At 47.3% G+C, this 17551-nt stretch overlaps 2 protein-coding genes across 2 annotated transcripts; both read right to left on the bottom strand.

Annotated features, from left to right (window-relative positions):
* Nucleotides 1-1556: 1556 nt before the first annotated feature.
* On the bottom strand, nt 1557-6246 carry soul4 (heme-binding protein soul4). The gene is made up of 6 exons (XM_014411519.4): nt 6094-6246; nt 5227-5435; nt 4391-4476; nt 4178-4319; nt 3889-4072; nt 1557-2524 (listed from the first exon to the last, which is right to left on the bottom strand). Exons 2-6 carry the CDS (start codon nt 5384-5386, stop codon nt 2350-2352), a joined length of 747 nt encoding a protein of 248 aa, XP_014267005.1. The 5' UTR covers nt 5387-5435; nt 6094-6246; the 3' UTR covers nt 1557-2349.
* Nucleotides 6247-7883: 1637 nt separating this feature from the next.
* Nucleotides 7884-17012, bottom strand: eif4a3 (eukaryotic translation initiation factor 4A3). The gene is made up of 12 exons (XM_024802901.2): nt 16723-17012; nt 13125-13197; nt 12946-13012; nt 12792-12854; nt 12575-12707; nt 9364-9444; nt 9105-9246; nt 8840-8978; nt 8647-8762; nt 8467-8574; nt 8168-8295; nt 7884-8055 (listed from the first exon to the last, which is right to left on the bottom strand). Exons 1-12 carry the CDS (start codon nt 16874-16876, stop codon nt 8039-8041), a joined length of 1221 nt encoding a protein of 406 aa, XP_024658669.1. The 5' UTR covers nt 16877-17012; the 3' UTR covers nt 7884-8038.
* Between the last annotated feature and the right edge of the window lie 539 nt (nt 17013-17551).

Here is a 17551-nt window from a genome sequence, read left to right as displayed (position 1 = left end):
GAGCTCATGAACAAAGGCGACGATGTCACAGCTACAAACATCACAAACATTAGCAAAAAGCTAACGCTGTTTATGAGTTCCACGATGTTTGTGAAACTGCTCAATCGCATCATTAAACAACTTAATGCGAATATAAGTGTGCTGCTGTCAGCAATCCCTGCGTCTGTGTCATCTGTGTGAAATTATGATCACGTTCACACGCGTGTGATCGTCGCATAAACGGCAGCTGGTTAAAGAGTTCACAGTGATGTAAATCTATGCTGCTGAGACCGACTCACTCACTTCCACCTTTTATTTCAATATTTCTGCAATGAATTAAAAAGTGTTACATCCTGTCATGTGACTCTTTCATATAGTGGACACAAATACAGAATGCAGTCATTTGACCACGACGTGTGAAAATGTGTATTAAAGCAGAACGTGGCGTTTCGGCGGCTTACATCTCTGTAAGCAGGTCCTTGACTGTGGTTGGTTGGAACTGAAGGTGCAGTGTTGGAGGGTGTGGGCATGCGTGCTCTTTCAGGGAGTCATGAAGAACGGCGGTGGTAATGTGATGATGCAGCATCTTTTTGGCGTGAATCAAAGCGTATTCTTAGGGACTGGAAACGACTCCATCAAACACACTCCACTAGAGCCCTGGTGCGCACCTTTGCTCAGGTGGGTGACGCACTGTCACCAAGCAACAATCCATCGTGATCTCCTCTGAGCGCGCAGTGATGAGGTCAGTCAAACCCAATGATCTTTAGTGGCACCTTTCCAAAATGCAACAATATTGGAAACTGTAACTGGGGAGTGCACACACCTTGGACATTAATGGAAAACCAGTGGTTGTCATTCCTCAGCATCTGGGGTGGAGGCACGTTTTATGGGAATACATATCCGTCCATGCAGCCTGTGACTCCTTCCCATATTCACATGGTGGGTTGCAGCATCTGGGAAGTTCACTGCCTTCTCAAAACTCAAGTGGCCTTGCATACTCTGGGAACAACTTTCCACACTGTTGTTCTCTGACCCCTCATAAGTCCCCAATTTCTCAGTGAAAGTAAAGGTATGAGCACCTGCAGACTTACAGGAACGGGTCACGTGCGTTCAAGAACAACCTCAAAAACTGATGTCATTGAAAATCGCAGTGCGTCACTTCTGTCAACTTCTTATCGAGTGACAACAGAGACGACCAAACAAATTTAACCTGCTGCTCAGGAGCTCCGCCTGGACTGCAAACATCGGCAAAGCCAGCAGCAAGACTCCGCCTCTCAGCCCCCCCACACACTAAAAGCGACACAGGATTGAAACTAGAAAAAAAGAAACTATGTAAAAGAAGCTGGTGGAAATAAAGTTTATCCAAAAGAACAAACACAGGAAAGCGTTTCACTCGGCGTTGCCATCGTTCGAAGCATTTTTCAGTATCAAAGTGAGCGTCGCTGTTGGACCCACACAGCGCCACCTGCAGGCCAATGGGAAACTGAAACCATCGAAGCGTAAGAAGCAGTGGCTTCATAAACGGAGGTGCCAGCGAGAACCAATCAGAGCTGCCGAGTCAGAGAACAAGTCAAACGTTTTTGAAATCAAACATTTTATTTCAAGATTTTTACACAAAGCAGGAAAAACAACAACACAAAAAATCTACACAACATTCAAAACCTTTGACATCACAGTGACATCACAGTCCTGCGAGGAACCACATGCGAGACGGCAGGATGTCTGAAGGAGTCATGTGACGTGTGATGTGCTTGAATGATTTAGAGGAATCATCTGAACGCACTGGTGATGTCGGCGCATAAAAAACATACTGACCCGTGACCCCTCCCCCCTCTGGCGATGACATGTATGAGACCTTCGGGCTCGCTGCACTCGACCACATGTGTTAAGGTTTCAGGCTGCCGCTGATCATGTGATCAATACCTCAGTCTTTAGACAGCACCGGGGGGGAGGGGTTCCTTTTCAGATGGCTTTTTCAGCTGATTGGTTGCTACAATCAGACTAAACTGGAAGTGCTGGTACCGACACCATGTCACTTCCTGTTTTGCAGAAATTCAAAGAGATGCGAATGGACGCCATGGCAGCGGTCACGATTACATCACCGATGATGATTGCATTACTGAAAAGATGCGGGCAGAGCCTCCTTTTTGTCTGTAAATAAATGTTACACGATGTAAGTAAACCAACAAACCAATCACAATCAGCCCTTATGGCATCATCACCTTGCTCCAGCCAATCAGAACAGACCTGTGAAGTGTGAGCTAATAGAAAGGGTGGGGCTTAGTGTCCTCATAACAGATGACTGCTCTGATGTCAGTTTGACAGGAAGCTGTGAGTGGACGTGCTGAAATAGAGCATGATGGGAGGAGCCTAAAGATCACGCCTGATGAACCAGAGCTCGTTCCGGCGTCGCGGCACACCCGGGTTCTCGTACACGGCCACGGCGTACCGATCGCTGTGCAGCTCATCAGTGGCGCCGAGAATCTCCCACAGCAGCAGGATCTGGCGGCCTACCGTCTCCTCCGTGGTCGTCCCGAAGAACGGCCTGCACCCAATCAGAAAGCAGAGTCGTTAATTTGACGCGAAACCCGACGCACGCCCGGCCCACGATCTGATGACTCAGGGCCTGTCTCAATATTCGTACTTGTGTGTTGTTGCACCGGTGATACGTCATCAGTCGGAGACCAGGTACCGTTCCAATTCAAACTACGCATCAAGCCGAGGACGCGAAAAATTCCCGGATGTGTTCTCGCTCCGCCTGTTTTATCGAGCGTGCATCAGTGGTGACTTCTGTGTATTTGGTACAGCAAAATATCCCAGAATGCATTTCGTCCAAAACTCAAACGCGGCTAAAAAGACCATCTCTTTCGGGGTCACAAAATAAACTAGAATGTAGCTGCGTAAACGTCAAATATCTGCTCGATTTATCAAGATATGCATTTGTCCAAACGCGCTCTGACATTTTCAGAGACATCTGTGACCCGCCAGCTCCGTAGCAGACCGGGAGGTCGAGGATCATTATAGCCGGCGAGAACAGCGGACTCCCAGCACATCGTTTTCAACCCCCCATGGTCTTTCACTACTCGGGTTAAACATGATAGATAAGTCTCTTAGATCACTTAAACATGCTATGTTTTATTTGTTTATTTGTTGTTGTTGTTATTTGTTCCTGAGTAAACCGGTTTGGCTGAGATTAAAGTTAAGCTTCATAACTGTGGGCGACCGTGGCTCAGGGGGTTGGGAAGCGCATCTGTAACCGGAAGGTCGCCGGTTCGATCCCTGGGCTCTCTGTCCTGGTCGTTGTGTCCTTGGGCAAGACACTTCACCCTGCCGCCTACTGGTGTTGGCCAGAGGGGCCGATGATATGGCAGCCTCGCTTCTGTCAGTCTGCCCCAGGGCAGCTGTGGCTACACCTGTAGCTGCCTCCACCAATGTGTGAATGAATAGTGGCATTGTAAAGCGCTTTGGGTGCCTTGAAAAGCGCTATATAAATCCAATCCATTATTATTATATAACATATTACTCACAGTTAAACTAAGAGGGGACGGCAGTAAAAACGCCGGACCGATGAAATCATCAAGTACGCTTGTCGAGTCCTGCTCGAGTCCTGCTCGCATTCTCAGCAAGTCTGGACTTGCGTACTTGAGAATTGAGAAAGGGCTTCAGCATTCGAAACCCCCATCTGACGGGTCACTTCCTGTCACCTCTTCATGTCTGCTGATGGTTGAAGTATGACCACAACAGCCAATCAGTGCTGAGCTCGCTGCTGCACTTTAACCTCTGCAGCTTCAATCATTTAATTGTTATTGTTGTTGTTATTATTATTGTCTGATGTCACATTTCCTGTTCAGGTTGTCTTCTGTGACCCCGCCCACATCACAAACCACAATGTGGCAATGATCTTCTCACCTGGTGACCACTCTGATTGGCTGTCTGTAGACGATGCTGATGTCAGGGTCGCAGGATTGCGGCGGGCTGTGCTGGAGCGCGGCGGGAAGGAAAAACGCCGTCTCCACATCCTTCTCAAATGTCTTGCCGTCCTTCGCCATACGGATGTAACTGATGATGGGTACGGTCATCCCCAGGTATCTACCTGTACATGAGCAACAACACAATCACGTGACCTGCAGGCATCGATCGCAGCTGAACGGTCCAGCAAGCGTGCGGTGTGGCTGGCGGGTGGTGGGCGTAGCCTGACCTGCAGAATTCTCCTTGCAGATGAAGCGCATCAGCTTCATGAAGGCCATGGAGATGCTCTGCTCGTACAGGTCGTCTCCTCGTGTCACGGACGCCCAGTGACCGGCCGGGTACAGCCGCTCCTCGTACTGCACCTCCCCCATCTGTGGGTGGTACCACACATCAGCACTGACGGAGAGGGGGCGGGGTTAGGTTTTAGGGTCAGGGCATTTACCTTCTCGTGGCTTGAGATGGGTGTGAAGGGGAGGGGCTCCCTCTGCTGGCTGTTGCGTGTCATTTCCTGTATGGGTCCTCTCATTTCTGGAAAACAGAACAGGAAGTTCTGTTTTCTGTTCAGTAATTGATTACACAGCAGTGAAGATTTCATCACAGCAGATGTTTTTCTGAAAGTGCTGTAACGGACTTTAAGGATGTAATCATTTAACCACCTTCTTCACTCACTATGTGTTAACAGACCTCTCTGCATTGAATCATATCTGTTATTAACCTCTGTCTCTCTTCCACAGCATGTCTTTATCCTGTCTTCCTTCTCTCACCCCAACCAATGACAGCAGATGGCCCCGCCCCTCCCTGAGCCTGGTTCTGCCGGAGGTTTCTTCCTGTTAAAAGGGAGTTTTTCCTTCCCACTGTCGCCAAAGTGCTGCTCATAGGGGGTCATATGATTGTTGGGTTTTATCTGTATGTGTTATTGTAGGGTCGACCTTACAATATAAAGCTCCTTGAGGCGACTGTTATTGTGATTTGGCGCTGTGTAAATAAAACTGAACTGAAGTGAGACAGCAACCAGCTGAGGAGAGGCGGCAGTGGCTACCACGAAGCCTCCACCATGGATCAGAGCACTACGGTGGGGCGGCGCCACTCAGACAGGTAAGTTTTCATTCTGAGTGGCTACACCCCTTTTTGGGGCGAAATATGACAGGTGAAAAAAAACACCTGAATATCTCCATGCTGAGCATCAATCAGAGGCCTTGTACAGAAATAAGCACATAAACAATCAACCCCTGATCAATCAGTGCCTGCATCACACAGAAACTGGCCCCACCCCCTGACCTTGAGGAACTGACACCTGGTGTGTGCTGGCGACAGCCTGCCAGTGACTCATCAGGCGCTCCGACTCATCTTCATCCATTGGCTCGGGGTTGTCTGTGATGTCATCGTCCAGCTGCTCGTCATCCAATCCATCGAGATCCTCCAAAGAGATCAGTGCCATGACCTTCGACCTGCAGAAAATCTGCTGAGAGGAGGTGGGGATGCGACTCCTGCAGAAAGATGAGGAATTTGTCAGAAACATGTGACCCAGAAAAGCCTACTGCAGCCAATCAGAGCTAGCCATGATTGGCTCGTGTAATAACCATGTTCTGCACGCACTCAGAACACAATTATGCTATAACAGGAACCCTGTTTTAACCCTAAACCATAACCTTTAACCTAAACTCTTTCGGGTGAAGTACCCATCCTTCACATCATCGTGGCCTGACCTGAGGCGGAGCCAGGCTACAGCGGAGGCGGAGCTCCAGGTTAACTGGTTAGAGTTGTTTACATATTCCACACTCCGGGTACCACATGTTGCATCGTCTTGATGCATGATTCTGTTCATCTGGATGTTTTCAGTGGGAGAAACGTTTCGTCATCATCAGGTGACGTCTTCAGTCTCAGCTGACTGCAGGTTTCAATCTTATAAACAGGACATTTGCATAATGACTGAAACCAGCCCACTGAGGAACAATGGGCTGGGAGGTCCTTAATCTTAATTATGCAAATTCTCATGACCACTGATCAATGGCCGGTCTGTGCTAAGGCTAGCGCGGAGCCACTCTTAGCACAGCTAGTTCAATTAGCAAAAGCTAAGCGCGATATTCAGCTCCCGGTCAGAGCGCTTAGCTCGATCCGGTTCGTATTACCAGGTTCTGCACTCACCTGTCCGCCAGGTGAGACCACAGATATCGACGCGTCTGTGAAACAGAACAACAAAGCGTTTCTTCTTTTCCGCTTTCGGCAGCCTAGCTGCTTCACGACGACGGCACCGGAAATACGTCACCGTCACACTACACACTACAAAAGAAGAAGAGAACTCACACATAGGAAGAATCTGTCTAACAAACCACAGTAAAAGTAATAAGAATATTCGTGCTTTGTTCAGGACAGAATCTCTAACTGTCCCACATGTGGTCTCTTACTGGGATTCCTTTGTCAGTGACATTAACTGGAAAAGTATGGACAATTCCTAACAAGTATCTGTAACGAATAAAGTGAAGGAAGTCTCATTTAAAATACTGCACAAATTTTATCCTGCTAATCATTACATGACAAAGTTCAAAAGGGACATAAATGTGAGCTGTGGATTTTGTGGAAGCCATCCTGAGACTGCAGCACCTCTTCTGGATCTGTTCATACGCTAGAACATTTTGGAAAGACTTCAGTAGATTCATTGCTGGACATCTCTACAAAGACTTTACTGTGAAATGGGAAAATGTTGTATTTTGTTTCTTTCGAAGGCAAAAAAAAGATGTTTACTTTATAATAAACTTGTTAGTTATCTTAGCTAAATTTTATTTTCACAAATGCAAATACAGTAACAAAAAGCCTAATTTTAAACATTACTATAATGATGTTTTATGTTACATAAAATTGATTCGTGGATCACTTAACCAAAAGGCTATGAAAACTATTACTATTTGTAGTAATTACAAATTATTTGAATGTTTGTAATTCTTTGTATTACACCCCCTGGCATATGTTAATTTTGTTCTGGTTTGTATACATGTTCTGTATACTGTTTCTTAATAAGGTTTAATATTTACAAAAAAAAGAAGAAGAAGAAGATAACTCCTGATTAGCCAATCAGAGAGCAGCGCAGTGAACGGTACGTTTGCTACTGCAGCTGCATCGTCATCAATGATTCATGTGAATACACCTGATCAGGTGTTCTGTGAAGGCCGATCGTGGCTCAAGAGTTGGGAGGTCGCCTTGTGAATTGGAAGGGCGCCGGTTCGAGCCCCGGCTCGGACAGTCTCGGTCGTTGTGTCCTTGGGCAAGACACTTCACCTACCACCTACTGGTGTTGGCCAGATGGCGCGATATGGCAGCCTCGCTTCTGTCAGTCTGCCTCAGGGCAGCTGTGGCTCCACCCGTGTGTGAATTGGTGGATGACTGGGTGTGTAAAGTGCTTTGGGGTCCCTAGGCAGGACTAGTAAAAGCGCTATACAAATACAGGCCATTTACCATTTAAATTTCACACCCAGGCCTCAACTCTTGCGTCCAGTGCCAAACGACTCACATACCGGTCCGTGGCTGTGGTTGGGGACAGTTGTGACAGTCAGGTAACACCTGTCCACTGTACAAGTGATCAGACACATGTTACTAAAGCACAAGGTCAGAAAGAGAACACCCAAATACTGCAGTATTTATTTGTGGTTGCTGCACACAGCAAATACACTCAGGTTTCCTCACATGTACACAGGCTGTGGTGGGAGTGGTAAGAACACAGGTGTGTTCAGCAGCATCGAGTGGGCGTTGCTCCGCACTGTGGCTGTAACACTCTCTGCTGAAGGAGCGCTCGTCTGGTTCACCTCCAAAGACAAACCTCAGGTTACCTCGAGGGGTGGAGCCAGCCTGACAGAGTCTTGCTCCTCACGGCTGTGACTACTTTTAGGAGTTTTGACTGGTCGCTGCAGATGAGCTCATAGTAACGACACGCCACCTTAACATCTGGAACCAAAACTTTATTTACAAAAACAAACCTGCCGTCTTACAGTCATTTAACCTCAACATTAAAAAAAAAATACATCTAAAACTATTAAAAAACAAACAGGAAGAAAAAAATGAATTGAAGGGGCGGGGCTCTGGTGTGATGTCATCCAGGTTAGATCAAATCAGCAACTGCAGAGAGAAAAACAGTGAACCAATCAGTGAACAGAATCAGACCGACAACAACAACAACAACAACATGCGAACAGTGACATCAGCAGGCCCCTGATTGGCTCCCTCGTACCGTTCATGGGCATCTCGTCGATCTGGGTGGAGTAATACTGCTCGATGTCTCGCAGGATGCGGATGTCGTCATTCTTCACAAAGTTGATGGCCACACCCTTACGCCCATAACGCCCCGACCGGCCAATCCTGAAGGAGGTCAGAGGTCATAGCATTAGTCACGAATAAACACCCCCTGCTCTCCTCAAAGGACCACCGGACCCAAACCTGTCTAAGCCCCTCCCCCAAAGCACTCTGCTCAAGTCTCCTCCCTGACTGGTGCAGAAGGACACGTGGGGACTAGTTTGTGTGGAGGGATACCTGTGGATGTAGAGCTCTCTGTTGTTGGGCAGGTCATAGTTGATGATGAGTGAAACCTGAGGAACATCCAGGCCTCGAGCCCAGACATCGGTGGAGATCAGCACACGACTGAAACACAAAAACCCAGAGGTCAGTCTCTGAATCAGAATCTGGTCCTGGTCCTGGTCCTGGTCCGCTCACCTGGCTCCTGATCTGAACTCCTTCATGATGGACTCTCTCTCCTTCTGCGGCATGTCTCCGTGCATCGATGACACCGTGAAGTTGGCCTCCCTCATCTTCTCTGTCAGCCAGTCCACCTGAAACACAAACACACTACGTTTCCCATGATGCTCTGATGCGCTACACCTGCTCACACAGCAGGACGTGCACAGACCTTCCTCTTGGTGTTGCAGAAGATGACGGCCTGCGTGATGGTCAGCGTGTCATAAAGGTCGCACAGTGTGTCGAACTTCCACTCCTCCCTCTCCACGGCAACAAAGAACTGCTTTATCCCCTCCAAGGTCAACTCATCACTGCGGCCGAGAGACATCAACATACAGAGAGAGAGGGTGAGAGTAAGGTGGGATCAGGTTTCACTCTGAATAATCTCAGCTCCACATTTCTGCCAGAAACCCGATCCGCATCCTCGTCAAACTGACCGTTTGACGAGGATGCGGATCGGGTCGGTCATGAACTTGTTGGTCATCTCCAGGATCTCGTGCGGCAGCGTGGCACTGATCAGGACCACCTGCGTGGCGGGGGGCAGGTAGCGGTACACGTCGTAGATCTGCTCCTTGAAACCTGGACACAGAAAGCCGACAGGAAGTTAGACGCTGGACAGGTGTTTCAGTCTGGTGGTTAAGGTGTGACATCACAGAGTTCTCAGGTGTGTTCCTGCTCCAGGTGACACGCGCTCACCTTTGTTGAGCATCTCGTCTGCCTCGTCCAGGACCAGCATCTTGATGGCTCTTGTTCTCAGGCTGCGGCGCCGAATCATGTCTGAAGTAAACAAACAAAGGTGAGCTCCTATTGGCTATTGCAGTCAGAGGCTGGCCAATCAGGAGCCAGAAGCTGAACAACTTTTTACACATGGTGCCCAGACATTTCCTCCAGACACACAGGAGTGATTAATAAAACTCCATACAGCGTAATGTTGTGATATTTAGTCTGGCAATATCGAGATTTTATTATAAACAAGAGTAATAAAAGCAGTTGCTTTTTCAGGCCAGCAGATGGCGCCATTTGTCACTAGCGTGTCAGCACCTGGGAGAAAGTTGGTAAAACAAAGATGGACGCAGAGAAAGAAAACGCTTCGACGCGGCATCAGAGCCAACGCTGCCTTTCCCGTCTACACGGGACAGAATTTTAAACATTTACAGTACAGTGACCGTCAAAACCATGAACAAATATTGCCGCAAAGTCTATTTTGCGACACCATGGAACAAACGATAGCACAATATGAAACGATAAATGTTTTTATTTCGTCATTCGAGATATATCGAACAGCCTTACTTCAATGTAACATCATCTGTGTGTGTGAGATTGTGCGTGCAGAGAACACCCGGAGCAACCGACTACGTTCTCCTCTCCAGCGAGACCTCAGAGCACAAACAGAACCTTTTACGTAAACGAACATGTTTCACATGTTTCCAGCAGCTGTCTTTCATGGGCTCAAATTGTGGTCATAAATATTTTGAACTTGTAAATCAGTTTTGTATGTGTAAAAAGAATTTCTGTTTGGACTTAGTCAAGTCTTCACTCAAGTTTCAAGTTACACGTACAAATTTTGACCTTATTTTTCTTCCTTTCAGCTGATTGGTCAATGTCATGTCAATCACAAATTTAACTATCCAATCAGAGTTTGGCTATTGGAGGGGTGCTTTATGGAGCTTCAGGTCCTGAGGGAATAAATGTCCTTTTACATGCCAGCCCAGCGTTTTCCTTCAGTGTTGTGGAAATGACACAGTCTTCACTAGTGGGGATAGTTACAAAGCTTTCTGGTTATGAATTAACGATACATGTTTTTATTGAACATTTGAAGAACATTTGAAAACAACAGAAACTCTTGTAGAGGAGATAAAGTCAGAGATAGAAACGACAGGTGCATCTAGTACAGGTAGAGCTGCTGCACACAGAGCCCAGCAGCCAACGCAACAAATCCTGGATCCTTTGCCTTTAGTTAGCAGTTAGCATTAGCAGCACATGCTGCGTCCGATGTGAAAGGACCTTCATGCTGCGCACTGTGACTCACAGCCATGGTCCCGGGTCAGCCCTGACTTTGTGTTAAACTAATCCTAAAGTAATAATGTATTTCTAACCACTGATATAGCACAACTTTATCCTTTCAACAGCTGCTCAAAGTTAGGGGACCTAGCTGCTATCGGATATTTATATAGAGATCCTCCAGCTTCAAACTGTATCACCCTTCAAGGACCTGCAGCTCCGTAAAGCCCCCCTCCAACCCGGTTGTTCAGTGATGACGCGACGAATCCTACTTCCGGGTCTAAAGTAGTCTGCGTTTAATATGGCTTTTGTGTTGTTAACATGTTTAATGTTTTGTATTTTCTTCTATTTGATCTCAAAAAGCTCCTAAAACAGTCAGTGATCCCTGTTGACCTCCCTCGGCTTTTATTACCGCTAATCATTTATTTAAGCTCAGTTTTTAAAACCTTAGGATGTAACTACAGCCCAGCCCATGCAGCAGTATATGAATGACTAACCTGGTATTGTGGATGGATTATCTCAGTTGTTCTCCTGGCTGAAGTTTGGTCCTTTTACAGCATCCTGCCATGCGATTACATTTGTTCCTGACCACCGAGAACACTCACGTTAACTTTTATCGAGTGGAAAAAAAGTTAGCTTGTTTATATTATGCTAACATAGCTGTGTCGCTAGCGGTCACGTAGCACATCATTACATACCAGCTAGCCCAACTTCAGTAACCCTACAAACGTCACTGCTGTTTAGTTTTCTGTCTTCATTTATGCTGGAAGTGATAACAGAGCTGTACGTTTTAATTTGTTTCCAAAACCCCGCAGTCAGGACATGCTATATTGTATTTAGATAGAAGCTAGCGAGCTAACTCCCTGCTAACTTCTAACTCCGTTAAATGTCATAAATTCCGTTTTCATGGATGCCTGGATGTTAAACTCAGTTGTTACACCTGGTAGAGCAGAACGCTGATCATTTTATTAAAGATGAAAGACTTTAGACAGTTTTTCAACTCTCAGTAATGCCACAGTGATCGTTTGATATATGGACCTGCAGTTTAGGCCCAGACACGACTAGTGACGTCAGACTGAACAACCGGACAGCCAAACCCATCTGTTCTCTGATTGCATAGTTAAATTTGTGATTGACATGACATTGACCAATCAGCTGACAGGAAGAAAAATAGAGTCAAAATTCGTATTTGTAACCTAAAACTTGAGTGCAGAGTTTCACACGCATAAGTCCACACACAAATTCTTTTTACTCATACAAAACTGATTTACAAGTACAAAATATTTATGACCACAATTTGAGCCCATAGTCTTTCACATTGTTCACGTTATGTGTGTGATCGTGGAGCAGAGCCGCGGCTGCGTCCAGCTCTGACAGGTTTATGAACAGACAGGTGTAAGCCTGGTGGAGGTGGGTTTGCTCCAGTGAAATGCGACATGTTGGACAATTTCCCGGTCCCAGCCCTGTGGGAACAGCCCCTTCCTGGTGTGGAAGTCCTGACCTCAGCCCCACAGAACAGCACGGGGCTGTGAGCCTTTTCCTCCAGCATCGACCTCACGGACGTGCGTCCAGCCTGTGGATTAAGACCGGGAGGTCGATCGAGTTCACGCGAACATGAAGGCAGACGAGCGAATATTTTTGGCAGCGTAGTGAACGACATCACGCCTCTTTCACACTGCCAGGCCAAAGGCACCAGCAGATAAACGTTTTCACTTCCTGTTTCAAGGTGGCGTTGTTAATGGGCTTCTCGCCATCCTGAGCGCCGAGATCATGACCTGGAAACAGGTTTCGTCTGACTGGATCTCGTTTTATCAAATTATAATTTGAATGTGGAGCGTCTCCCACCTCAACCGATCGGACGCGACGATGACAGCAGGTGCGGGTCACATGACCTACTCAAACTCACCGAACACTCGTCCTGGCGTGCCCGCCACGACGTGCTGGCCGTAGTCAAGCTTGCGTATGTCCTCGCCCACGTTGGTGCCCCCGATGCAGGCGTGACACTGCACGTTCATGTAGTCTCCCAGAGCGAGCAGCACCTGCGCACACGTGCAAACAGCCAATCAGAATGCAGCACATATGATCACAGGTGATCGGCCAGCTGTGACGAGGCGCAAGCATACCTTTTGAATCTGTCCAGCGAGCTCTCGAGTCGGAGCGAGGATCAGAGCCTGCGTCTCCCTCACCTGCAGACAGGAAACGCATCACAGTGTCACAATAACAGTTTAACCCATCTGCTTGAAAAGGCCACGCCCACCGAGGCTGCAACAGACTCACCTGGATGTCGAGACACTGCAGCACAGACACGCAGAAGGTGGCGGTCTTTCCCGTTCCAGACTGAGACCTGCAGACAGCAGCTGTTAGAACATTTGGAGGCACGAGAGCTACACGGCAACAAGAACAGCGAGGGAAGAGGAAAGGAGGGAAGGACGAGGAGAGAGGAGGGAAACGCTTACTGAGCGATGACATCACGGCCTTTGATGATCTGCTTGATGGCTCGCTGCTGGATCGCTGACGGCTTCTCAAATCCTGCAACACGAACACTGCGTCACTGCCAGAAAACTTTATTTACAACTAGCAAAGTGCACAAAACATCTGTCCTTCAAACAACTTTATTTTAACCCGGCCACAGGTTTCTCAACATTCTTTTAAATGACCATAATTCTGAAACACTTTATGCAATCTGAAATCCTCCCGGGGTTCCTGAAAGCAGCGAGACGACGCCTCTCAGTGACATCAGGGTCATTACAGTAACCTGAAGCACGCAGCAGCCCCGGGAAGGCGAAGGCGGTCCCAATTAAAGCTTCCTCCTTTTTTCCACAGATTTGGGCGATATGACCCGGTTATCTCCCGATAACCTCATCTGTCACTAAATGTGCTTTTTCTGTAACTCGACCCGTGTGAGGCGTTTTCAGCGGAGTGTTCTGACCGATGCATGAAACCATCTATTTTTAGATAGAAGTTGTAACGGCCGCCATTTTCTTTGTGAGTCTTTCTACACGGCGTGCTGCGGGGAAAACGCCCGTTGTAGCGTTTGAGTCTGAGGTTGGTTTGGAGCACCTGACGTCCGTAAACTCTCTCCACTCTCTGCCACCTGAGAAGAGCTCTGTGCTGTTCGAGTCTGAGGTGGCGCCGCTTTGTGCCAGAACTTACATTGTGCCGTTTTCCGTGTCAGACGTTTCATAACCAAACCGTGTCCGCGCAACAGAGGCGGCCCTCGTTTAGGAATAAGGTCCTGGATTTGTGTGGACTGGTCCGTCTGTTTGCAGCTACCTGGTTCTGCCTCGTCTAAACTGGTCGTGCTGGGATTCTCTGTCCCCGCATCCATAAACAGTGGATTTCGCATCACCGTGAAACAAACGATAGCATACCGCACAGCCCTGGGCCGGATGTATCCTTCGTAGCCCACCCTATCCCAGGATTCATTGCGAGGCGATGGTGATGATGTTCAAGCGGGTAAAGAGTAAACTCCACATTTATTTGTGTAGAAATGTTCCAACAGTGACGTTAACTTCCTCTTCCTCTGCTCAGAGTCTGCTTTAAGCTCACAGACACCGTGACGATACTTCAGCCATCAACACAACAAGCTGAGGTGCAGACAGGCTGCTGCAGCCTTCACTCTGACAAACATCGGCCACACTCAGCGTCTCTGCTCGTTCTGTTCGGTGGCTTTAACTAAAAGAAACTAATGACTGTCGATATTTTTGATTTAGTTGTGCTCTAAGTGCGGATGTAAAACAAACATTTTATTGAAGAATGAGACGGTTATTTCATAGATGCTCTTAAATAAATCCGACGGTCTCACGGGCAACTCGTTTGGAAAGATCTAAGAAGCTTAGAGCTCACAGCAAGTATGTAACCAGGACTAATTACTGCAACTCCCAAACCTGCAAAGGAACATGAACACAGCCGGTTTACCCAGCACTGGCCTCACACACATCACACCACATTATTAAAACCATGGTGATTCAGGTGACTTTGGATGGAATAGGTTCCCCATCAACAGGTTCTTCTCTACTGGGTTCATAAACACAATTTCAGACCAGTAAAAACATCGCTTCATGAAAGCGGTGCTGGTGATTCTGTTGTCTGTGAAGGTTCTCAGTCATCCAGGTCATCATAGTCAAAGGAGCTTGCAAAGAAAAGCGTCTGGACTTCTTTAAGTTGCTTGAAGACGTTTCACCTCTCATCCAAGAAGCTTCTTCAGTTCTAAGGTCTGAGTCTGCTGAGTCTTGTCCTGTGGTGTCTGGTCTTCTTTTAGAAGAAGCTCAGACACCAGCGAGGGAGGATAAGAAGGACAGACGCAACAACATTGTCATCCCCTATGTAGCCGGTGTATCAGAGAAATTCAGGAGTTTTCTCCAAGCATGACATCCCGGTGCATTTCAGACCCAGCAACACGCTCAGACAGAAACTGGTTCACCCGAAAGACAAAACGCCAAAACACAGACTTAACAATGTGGTGTTTGCTGTACAGTGCAGCGAGGAATGCCCAGACCTCTACATTGGAGAGACCAAACAGCCACTTCACAAGCGCATGGCACAACACAGAAGAGCCACCTCCACAGGACAAGACTCAGCAGTCCATCTGCATCTTAAGGATAAAGGTCACTCTTTGAGGATGCCAATGTTCACATTTTGGACAGAGAGGACAGATGGTTTGAAAGAGGAGTGAAAGAAGCATCTGTGTCCACTGTGAGCGACCATCTTTGAACAGAGGCGGGGCTTACGACACCAACTCTCTGCCATCTATAATCCAGTTTTGAGATCCCTTCCCAGATGCCTTAACGCCCACTCACATCCTGGGCCATCTGACCTCAGGAATTCGCATGATAAGGTGGGGCCAGGTTTCACAATGAACACACCCGAAACTCTGGCTGATTGTGACCCACACCCAGTTTCACACCTTGGCTCAGGCGATTAGAGGATCATCAGGGGTCCTTTTGTCCCTCTGTGGGGGGATACTCCCACTAGGTTTATATCTGGGACTCTCCACCATTTGACCTTAGAACTGAAGAAGCTTCTCGGATGAGAGGTGAAACGTCTTCAAGCAACTTAAAGAAGTCCAGACGCTTTTCTTTGTAAGCTCCTTTGACTACGATGCTGTTGTTTAAACTTCACCGAGGTTATAATCAGCTGATAACAGCGATGCTAGTCTCTCTAACATCTAAGGTTAGAGAAGATCCCGGCTCTACCACACCACCACCACTTTGAAAATACTGAATTTAGTGACAGAAAAATCTAAAAAGTATTATAATTATCTTACTGAAAGCATTTTTTTCTAATCCGGTTAAAAGGAAGCACATCCTTAAAGACTTTTAACCAAAATATCAGAAAAATATACATCTCACATCCAATCCTTCCTAAAAGAAGAGCTCAGTTTTAACATTTTATATGAGTTTTACCCAACTAATGATTTTATTACACTCAGATTTAAAGTGGATGTTTTCTGTGATAGACAGAATTTGTAATGCCTGCAGGCCGGGGAATCAGCTCACTCAGTGCTGAAGTGGAATTTAATTAACAGTTTAATGGAAAACATTTTATTGACAAATGGGGAGAATTCAGAGCTGATCTCGAGCTGTTTGAAGAGTCTCTGAAGGTTGTTCGGATCAGCCCACAAATTACTTATCACTTAAATAATTTAACTGAACATGATCAACAGATGAATGCTTCTTTGTTTGTACACATTTCAATAAAGTTTTTGTTTCCTACATCACACTGAGCCATGGACCAAGCCGGGTCACACACCGGCTCAGCAGCCCCAGAGTCCGGTCTAAAGTCAGGTCTATCAGAACATCTGTTTCTCCGCCACTGAAAGTGCGCAGACACGTTAGCAGGTCGAGCTAATGCTAATTGGAGAGCTTCTGGAAAGAACTAAAAGCCGGAGAGTCAGACTAACGGCACCCCTCCGGATACGATGCCCCCGGGGTCGAACCGAGGACAGTGAAATATCTTTAATTCGCCTACTCAAACACACTGCGCCGACTTTAGCTTTACAGATGACTAGCTGAGCTAGCTTTCCCCCGGAGGCCGCGCCGAACCCCGGCCTACCGTAGGCGTAGATCCCGCGGAGAAGGTCCTCCCGGAGGCCCATGGTGTCGAAGGTAGGGGTGACGTCCACCTCCTCGCTGGTCTCAAACTCCACCTTGGTCATATCTTCTTCCTTCAGGATTCTCTTCCTACCCTGAGCCCCGGCAGCAGCCATGTTCCTCGGAGCTTTTAGTCCTACTGAATGTCGCAGAAGTCCGGATTCACCAGTCCGCGCTTCGCCGCGCTGCTAAGCTAACTGCTAACGAGAGAAAGAAGCACGTGTCGCTACGCCGATGACGTCCGCAGCGGGCGACGAGGATTTTACGTCACAGCAGAAAAAATAACAAATTTCCGGGTTCTTTATCAGCGTACTCGGAGGCCGACACAGAATAAAATGTAAACCTGATCGAATGATGACAAACTGATCAATACATGAATAAGAAAGTGTCTCAGTGATCGATCAACACGGGACAGACGGCCCTTCTGAAAACAAGGAATAACAGCCTATAACTATATATACAAAACACACTATTTATTTACATATTTACTTCTGACACCGGATTGTATATTTGTACATTTGTTTCCTTTCCCCCCCGTTTTTTCTGGTAATACTGTTCATATAAATATAGTGCTGCAGAACTGTGCACCCTCCCACACACACACGCACACACACACGTTTGCACTGAGTTGGAGACAATGGCGTGTCCAGCGGGGTGGCCTGGGGGGGCACAGGCCACCCCCCAAACCAGACTGGCCACCCCAGGTGCCACCCCAAAGGCAAAACAATAAAATTCAATCAAATATCAAATGTCCGATTATGTTTTCACGGTGACGCTCAGATATCCGAGTG

This window comes from Maylandia zebra, linkage group LG6, assembly GCF_041146795.1.
Source record: "Maylandia zebra isolate NMK-2024a linkage group LG6, Mzebra_GT3a, whole genome shotgun sequence".
Taxonomy (NCBI): domain Eukaryota; kingdom Metazoa; phylum Chordata; class Actinopteri; order Cichliformes; family Cichlidae; genus Maylandia; species Maylandia zebra.
This window is presented reverse-complemented; position numbering and strand designations above follow the sequence as displayed.

What these genes read in the sequence shown, in the direction of transcription:
- soul4 (XM_014411519.4), bottom strand. Translation starts at nt 5,386, where the DNA reads ATGGCACTGATCTCTTTGGAGGATCTCGATGGATTGGATGACGAGCAG. An exon ending in CCATCTCAAGCCACGAGAAG is followed by an intron (nt 4,320 to 4,390) that starts GTAAATGCCCTG and finishes TACCACCCACAG; the next exon opens with ATGGGGGAGGTGCAGTACGA. An exon ending in CTGCAAGGAGAATTCTGCAG is followed by an intron (nt 4,073 to 4,177) that starts GTCAGGCTACGC and finishes GCTCATGTACAG; the next exon opens with GTAGATACCTGGGGATGACC.
- eif4a3 (XM_024802901.2), bottom strand. Translation starts at nt 16,876, where the DNA reads ATGGCTGCTGCCGGGGCTCAGGGTAGGAAGAGAATCCTGAAGGAAGAA. An exon ending in GAGTTCAGATCAGGAGCCAG is followed by an intron (nt 8,575 to 8,646) that starts GTGAGCGGACCA and finishes TTTGTGTTTCAG; the next exon opens with TCGTGTGCTGATCTCCACCG. An exon ending in AGAGAGCTCTACATCCACAG is followed by an intron (nt 8,296 to 8,466) that starts GTATCCCTCCAC and finishes GACCTCCTTCAG; the next exon opens with GATTGGCCGGTCGGGGCGTT.